Source organism: Nothobranchius furzeri, chromosome 1 (assembly GCF_043380555.1).
Source record: "Nothobranchius furzeri strain GRZ-AD chromosome 1, NfurGRZ-RIMD1, whole genome shotgun sequence".
NCBI lineage: Eukaryota > Metazoa > Chordata > Actinopteri > Cyprinodontiformes > Nothobranchiidae > Nothobranchius > Nothobranchius furzeri.
Genome location: NC_091741.1, coordinates 63,666,389 through 63,674,724, shown reverse-complemented (window position 1 = coordinate 63,674,724; position 8,336 = coordinate 63,666,389). Strand labels below are relative to the sequence as shown.

Below are 8,336 nucleotides of genomic sequence, written 5' to 3'. Positions count from 1 at the left end.
GAGCAAACAGCCCTGATCAACTGTCAGCATGACACGAAAATAGGAATCAAGTTGAAAGTTTTATTTGACTAAAATGACCACAATCCTTTTCATCCATTCATCTTTATAACTACAATACAGTAATATCCTTGCTTAGCTGTCCTAGCTCATCTCTTCCTTGAGTCCCATACTGTACAATCCCACAATCATTTCCTGTGTTTCATAGACCAAAATGCAAGGTTTTGTCTGCCTTTTCAACTCATCTGTCATCACTTTCCAAGAACTTTATTTAAATGGGAGATTTGAACATTCACATAGTCAACACTCGCAACATTTTCACTACAATCATTGTATCATGTTTACATGATTTTGGTCTGCAACAATCTGTGGATTTTTCTCCACAGTCCAGAGGACGTACATTAGACTTGATTTGCTGTTCTGGTGTCTCCCATCTTCACTGTGGCCATGTCTTTATCCCTCACCTGTTAACCAACCTCTCACCAAATGTAATTGCAGGACCCCCTTAAAAAAGAGGTTTTGAATTTCAATGGACTTTTTCCTGGGTAAAATAAAGGGTAAATAAAAATAAAAAATACATTTTTGCATATACAATATCAAGAAAATCAATATTGATGCAGTCATTCATGGTGTCAATAGCCTTCTAGTACTAAACTCTTTATAACCAGTCCAGATGAGTCGTGTGCATATTTCCATTTATGTAATGTTAGTTGACTACGTTGGTCCTCACACTTCACTGTGCTGCTATTCTTCTTCAAATCCTGGTCACGTCCTGTATTACCTACTGTAGTTACCTGCTTATTGGTCTTACTCAGATAACTACCCTCAATTACAGTTTATCGAGAACCTCGTCCGCCAAACACACAAATCCCATCCAGCACCTGCACTGGCTTTTGGTGAAAGTTTTGAATCCGTTTTTAAAATCCTTGCATTCAAGACCACTCATCTCGCTCCTCCAGATCTCAGGGAACTGTTGCAGATTCACATCCCAAACATGCTCTCTGATCCTCCTCCTCCTCCAGTGTGCGTGCATGCGCGTGCGTGTGTGCGTGCATGGCTCTTCAGGCAGCCCTTTGAGGTATTATGACACAATTCAGAAAAGATCAACCTTCCCTTCTTTCTTTCTATTAAACAAACACAAATCTAAATATGGAGCTGGATGCACAGCTTCGATGTTCTGCTCTAAAGCCTGAGAGGTTTGGTACTTGCTCGGAGGCTTCAGGCAGTCTGGCTTCAAAATAAATATGGTGTCTGTTCAACAGCCCCGTCCTCCTTTCTCCAGCTTTTCACCTGTTTGATAGCAGTTTTATCAAATAGAGAAAAATGTTACTCGAATTATATTTTGTCTAAATGAATGTAGGAAATAAATTTACAGTTGGGAAATTTTAACCTGTAAAAGGAAGTTGAGCTGGAATAGGGATCCCTGATTGGTGGTCTGAGGGACCTAGGTGTGGCGCTGACCTCTTACCTTCAGGTTATAGTACTCCTGGTCCAGTTTGCTGTTACCTCTCATGTTGTAGCTCACTGATGGAAGTACCAACGTTAGGCCTGCCTGCTTAAAATCACCAACTAACTCTTTGTGTGGGTAGCTGTTTATGGATCACATCTGTTAGTTAGGGGGGAGCTTACTGGAAGTCTGAACATCTGGATAAGAAACTTTGGTGAACTTCTGAACTTGGTTGCTGTTTTTATACTAAATTTTTATTTTCTATCTAGCGAGAGTTTGAGAGTAACGTAATTTCATTTCTCTTTATGTCCTGTACATGTGGTAGAAGTGACAATTAAACTGACATTGACTTTATTATTTTCTCTTCTCTAACCCTAACACTGGCTCTCCTGTCCTGTCTCGGTCAACCTCCAGACCAGAGAAACTTTGTGTTGACTTGAACCTCCTTGTGGAAAGCCTCATGATGATGGAGCTCCAGGCGTTCATGTTTTGATGAACAAAAAGACTCCTGTTGTCTAAATTACACTGATCTCATCTCATTCATCATTAATGTACAAAATAAGTCAGTTTTTCTCTCTTTAATGCAGAGTGAGTTTTACAAAGCAGATTGGTAGATGGGGAATTCAGAGGCAAAAGCAGTACAGTGTTTAACACGCTGTCACAAGTGCTATGTATTTCTTTGGAAAAAGTGTTGTTGACAAATCCGTCAAGCTGACAAGTCCTGCTGTCATCTTTTCTGTCTGCAGGATGAAATATGATAATTTAATCACAAAGATGATGTGTTGATGAAATTTCTAACAGAGAGATGAAAGTAGCTGTAAGCCCTGTTGTTTCACACTCTTTTCCTGCTGTTCGTGTACACTCATTTAGCACTTTTTAAATTCTAATCACACTTTACATGCTAGTCTTTTCACCTCTTAGTCACACACTGATGAGACAATAGAAGGGGGTGTAGTGGGTAGGGTTTATGCTGGCATTTAATACTCCAGTCATCGAGGGCCACAGTTCTTCAGGTTTTTTTTTATGTTTCTCTGTTCCAAAACACCTGATCTAGATCAGTGGGTGGTTAGCAGGCTTAATTCTGTAGAACCTGAGGACCTGCTGAGGTGATTTAAAATTAAATCACGTGTCGGAGCAGGAAAACAACTAAAACACAGAGGACAGTAGCCTTTGAAGACACGGTAACTCGTCACTAGTCTTCCGGCTGGGACCGCTTCACTGTGATAGAGCCACTTCCCTTAGATTTCTCACCTCTTTAACTGGTTGTAGTGGCTGCAGTCAGCCTGCAGATGAAATAGAAATATGGAAAACCTGTTCTCTGCATTTATGTTTCATATTTAACAGTAAAAACTGAACTTAATGCTTTTTAATCCACAGACTCGACATCACCAGGTTTGAATTTCTCTGGCAGGGTTGATAGGTTGCTGTCTGTTTCCCTGCTTCAGATTACCTTTCCCAAGGAGTGGATCTCAGTGGTATTGAGGTGATCGAGTATGACTTGCTGCTGATCAGTCGAGCCAGGCTGGAGGTGGAGAACCAAGCCAAGAGGCTGCTGGAGCAGGGCATGGAAATCCAGGTACATACCTCACACAAACAGCAGACTGATTGGTATTCTCTGTGAAGTCAAACATCAGAAGCATCTGTCCACGGACCATTGATGGTTCTGTTGTGGGACAGAATCTATGGTTGTGCTTCAAACTGTCTCGGCATGCTTTTGGACAACAAACAACGTGACATACTCACCACTACGAACGTCATCCAATGGGTCAGTCCGCCATACACTGTCGAAGAAGATGCAAATACATTATTTTTCTAAATAAAAGAAAGAAAAGCCCAAGTCTAAATAGTCTGAAGTTGATGCCAAACCCGTGGCCATCTTTGTTGTTTTGCTCAATTGCAGTAACATCCCGTACACCAAACTGACTGAGTGCTATGATTGGCAAGACACAAGACTGTTCAAGCCTATTGAGTTTTCAATGGAGCATGGCTATACCAAACTGCAGAGCAAAATCCTTTTGTCTAGATTTCTAGGCCACTGATTTAGACTTCTTTTGGTACACTTGTAGATCAGCAGTAGGTAAGGAAATGAATAACTAGTTTTCAAGGAGTGGCAGGAGTGGAAGGATGGTGTTAACATGCAGTTGTCTCACTATAAAATGCAACAAAAAGTTGTGTGTGTGTGTGTGTGTGCGTGCGTGCATGTGTGCGTGTGCATGTGTGTGTGAGAGAGATAAAGTTGTCAGTTTCTTGGAGGAAGATGATTTTGGATTTACTTATCAAAAACATGTTTAGTATGTTTGGATGTTCATGCTACACAACCAACATGGCTCGATCACAGGACCCCAAGGACATGCTGGGAACTAAGTATCTAAGATCTCTTTGATGTATGCTGGTGCTCATCCATGTAAAGGAAAACCCAAACCAGGATCCTTAAGTGGACATGGGTATTGATGGGGAGTCTGTGTAACTCGATGTGTGTTTAACAGGTCATACAGGCTCAGGAGTGGGACTTTGTAAAATTCCAGCGTTGTTCCTCATTGTTTTTCATCAACTGACATCAGTCTGACTTCACCTTTCCGATGTTTTGGGTGGTATAAAACAACAAGGTTTAGACTGCTTCTGGAACAAGGAGTCGTGGTTGGATTGTGAGTGACATCATGTCTGTGATTTGTCTGATACTTGCATCATGTGTTTATGTTTATGTTTATTCATTTGGCAGACGCTTTTATCCAAAGCGACTTACAATTTATAACCTATAGGGCATGTTGTGATCTGTGGGGGAAACTGGAGCCATGTGCTGACATGGCAGCTCCAATAGAGGAAAACCAATCCTGCCTGGGTTTACAAATCATCACCAGCTTTTGTCCTGATGTTGGAGTTGGTAAATTGAGTGCTTTAAGAGCTCAATATATTACCTCTACTTATGACCAATAAGCTGTGACACTCTGTGTAAATATAGAATATCAACCTGCTTGGTCTTGTATGTTTAATCAGAAGATTCTAGGATTCTTTGTTTATTCAGGGATTGTAAACTCTTTGTTTTGATTCAAGAAAGAGTCAGGTTTGTAAAAGTAAGAATTTATTTTCCAAACAATTAAAACACGACAAGTTAACTAATATTTACTGTGATGGATGGATCTAGATGGAGGAGATGTGGTAAATGGTGCCTATGTGTGAATGTGATGTTATCAGAACTTCCGTATCTAGGAAAGCTGAGTTCTGGGTGTTAAAAGAATTTGGTTTGCGTTAAGCTATAAAGTTGATTCTTATCAAAAAGCATCAGACACTATCTGTGTGTCTACTTCGCCCGTTCTCGGAGACCCTCTTCGTGGATCCGGAGGTCAGAGAGGTCGGATGACCTCTGGGCACCCAGGTCCAGTAGATTGACCACAGCACCAACTTCTCCAGTCCAGAGATGTCTCGGGTCACGACAGATGGATGGAACCGCGCGTCTGGGACTTTTAAGGAGTCGGAACAAAATCAGCTTTGTTCTGCAGGAACCGTTTGCTGTGTCAGCTTTGCGGCAACCTTGACGGCGTGTCAAAGGCTGCTTCTTAGTTAAAGAGACTTCACTACGGACGACCGTTTCCCTAGCTTCCTCTAGAACTCTGTAGAACTGGAACACACTCTCTGACTGGAACACTGACTCATCGTGAATTGAGTTCTGTTTTTATATTTTCATGTTAATTTCTTAACAGATCAGAGCGTGCCATTGGCTGGATTCTTGGCTATTACCAAGAATCTCAGAAACTCACGCCTTCTTTCAGATACAGAGGTTCTGATTTGTGGGTAAGAAAATATCTATGTGTCACGCGTTTGACTTAACTTTGATTTGTCCTTGATGAACCTTGAATGAGTGTAGATGATGATGACCTTATCTTATCAAACATTACTGATCCATATGCAAATTAATTTCACAGATTAATCAAAACATTTCATTTATTGTTAATATAGCATTTATTCATCAACCAAATTATTCTTTGACTAATTAACCTATAAGTTTTAAATGTTCACATTATATTTAAGAGTTAATTCTTTGATGAAGCAACTAATCCGAGCTGAGAGTGTTCACTATATTCAGAGGCATGAAGAGTCCTGTAGAATGATAAGGGAAGCTTGGGCCTTGAGGAGGGAACGTGATTGTTGACAATACGTTATCATGTGTTCAGAGCTGCAGAAAGGCTCTGAACTCCAGCTGATGGGATGCAGGATCCGGCAGATTAAAGGAAACACATGCAGACTCGTGTCTCCATGTCGACCAGATATTGAAGGGTCAAACTGTACTTAAAAATGACCATTACTGGACATTACACTCATATCATGTTGTGGATGGAGCCTGGAGTGTAGCTTCAGGTCACCTCTGGTAAAGATTCTGATGGCCCTGATTGCATAATGCTATGCCTTATATGACTTGAGTTGCCCCATGGTGAAGTTTTTAACAAGACAACTGTTGTTAACACCCTGCCTGTGTGTTTAGGGACCTCCTGTGTCATGTCAAAGTCCTATTTTGGCTAGCTGAGTTCTCAGATCATTTATTGATTGAACATGTGTCTGATCAGCTGGGACATAAACTCTGACCTGGTTCCACTCTGCAGGACTGTTGGGCTATATACAGCAGCTTTACCACCATGTCTAAATCAGCTGTGTGTTTGAAATGGTAACCTCACTATCCATTATCGGGTACAATCCTTACAGCATGGTATCATGACCTTTGAAAACTTGAAGCATTTAATTTTCTCCTCTTTGTCTGGGGGCTCTAGTGTTTGTATCTGTGTTTGTGATTTACTTTGTGAACAGATGAATATTGATGTGAGCGAACTCCTACATGTACATGCATTAGCCAAACTAATCCCACAAGCCTTCCCACCCAGCTGCTGTCTCTACTCACAAGGTGTGAATATTCCTTCTTGACTTATTTCAAACAACTAAAAGAAATCGGAGCACTCTTTCACTGATTAGACATTGTGATTTTATAATATGGAATATTAAAACATGTTTTGTTTGGAGTAGGGATGGGTAGTGACATTTGAGACATTGAAAATTTAGATTTTAGTACAAAACCTTGGAAAGTTGTACCTAATGTGACCCCAAGTTTCTGCCGCCTTTTCATAAAAAATTGGTCCTAAAAGAAGGGTGGGAAAAAGAGCATTTCAGAAAACCTGTAGTAAAAAGGACAAGATTTCTAGTAAACTTGACTTGGGGGTTACTGGGGACCAACCTTGTAGCAAGACCTGAGAATGGAGCTCTTGAATGAATGCTTGAACAGTTTTTCACCCATTGGGCCAAACTAGGCACTGCCCAAAATGGTTTATTTGGGTCATACACCTGTAGACCCACCACTTGCAGGAAGAGAGTAAAGGGTTCAGTGCATTGTGGGTCAGGTAGCAGGCTATTCACTGTGTGAAAGTCGAGTGGCGTTGAACTCTTTCCTTGAAGTTGTTCTGGGTAAGATCTGGAGTGTCAATTTGGACTTTTTGTTATTTAGCTTACACTTTCTTTATGTCGGAGTTTATCCAGAAGAACTAAAGGGTACCTTACGTGTCCCTTTGGATTGGGTAAGGGGTCCTGATCATTGTTTGCTTTTATCCACTGTCCTCTGATCACCATCTGGTGGCAAGTCGGATCGGAAGGCAAGTGAAGATGTCATATAAACCTAGTTGGCCCAAATGTGTAGTGAGGGCCCGCTGGAAGTGTCTGGAGGATAGAATATGTCAAGATACCGGTAAGTCCCCTAGCTTCTAACCCCAAGTGGAGGAGTTCAAATCTTGAAAATTTCATGAGTGAGAGCAGAGTGAAAGTGGAGATTGATGGATGGATTGGGGCAGCATCTGTAGCGATAGAGACATGGTACCTTTCTGTTGTGTTGAAAAGAGTCAAAAGGCCATTTACCACATAATTTCCAGTCTTTGCCTATGAGCGGTATGTACATACAGCTGAAATAAATTCCTTTTTTTGAGTGGCTGGACTCGCTCTCAGGGATTGGATGAGGAGCTTGGGTATCCTGGAGGAGTTCAGAGTTAAGTTGCAGCCACCGAGGATCAAAGTTTATAAAGTTTGTACATCTGGTGTGAGATGCTTCTCAATGTCGTCAGACATGTCTCACTAGGAAAAAGGCTCAAGGCTGACCCTGGTCTCCCTAAAGAGGCAAGACCACGAATGACTGAGTCATTTTGTTTGAGCTGGAGGAGGTAGCAGGGGAGGGGGTGTCTAGAGGCCCTTACTAAAGCTGCTGCTTCCATGACTTGGCTCTTTATAGGCAGCAGAAGATGGATGGGTGGATGAATGCATGAATAAATGGACAGATAAATGGATAGGGATGGGTACTGTAGACACCACCACCGCCCCTAGAATTAGTTTTTTGCCTTTGGTTTTGCAGCTGAATGACGATGAGAACCATAGTCTGTGACCAGCTGTTGTGATGTTGAAGCTAGGCTCAAGATGATTTTATTCAAATTTCATGCAAGTATTTTTTTGTGTGTTCAAATCTAAACCATGCCTCTTGGAGATGAGCTTCAGAACAGGTGTTAACACCTTTGTTAACACAGTGCATGTGTTTTAATATTAGCTTCCTTTCCTCTCCTTGTAGCTTGTTGCCTTCATTTGGCTGGGCTACTTGCCCACGATACTCTCCTTAAACCAGTGTCAGGTATTTTTAGCTGCTGCTGTCACTTCTTCTCTTGCTGCCAAGCAGCGTTTGTTTTGGGAGCTACCAGAACCATTAAGATGATTTAGTTTTGATGATAACCAGAGCCACAGGCACTGAGTGCAAACTTAATTTCTCTGTCACACTGCATCTCTGTCTCTTTGTTCTTCCTTCTTCTCTTGTTGTTTCAGCTTCATTCAATTTAGCTTAAAAAGAGAAATCAAACCAGTCAGGTCAGCACTGGTAAAG

At 41.4% G+C, this 8,336-nt stretch overlaps 1 protein-coding gene across 2 annotated transcripts in view; it reads left to right on the top strand.

Annotated features, from left to right (window-relative positions):
- Positions 1 to 8,336, top strand: part of cog5 (component of oligomeric golgi complex 5) — a 70,230-nt gene that overhangs the window by 41,235 nt on the left and 20,659 nt on the right. For both annotated transcript variants that reach the window (XM_070549797.1, XM_070549795.1), the window contains exon 7: positions 2,890 to 3,020. In XM_070549797.1, the coding sequence (XP_070405898.1) occupies positions 2,890 to 3,020 (131 nt within the window). The remainder of the gene's footprint in view (positions 1 to 2,889; positions 3,021 to 8,336) is intronic.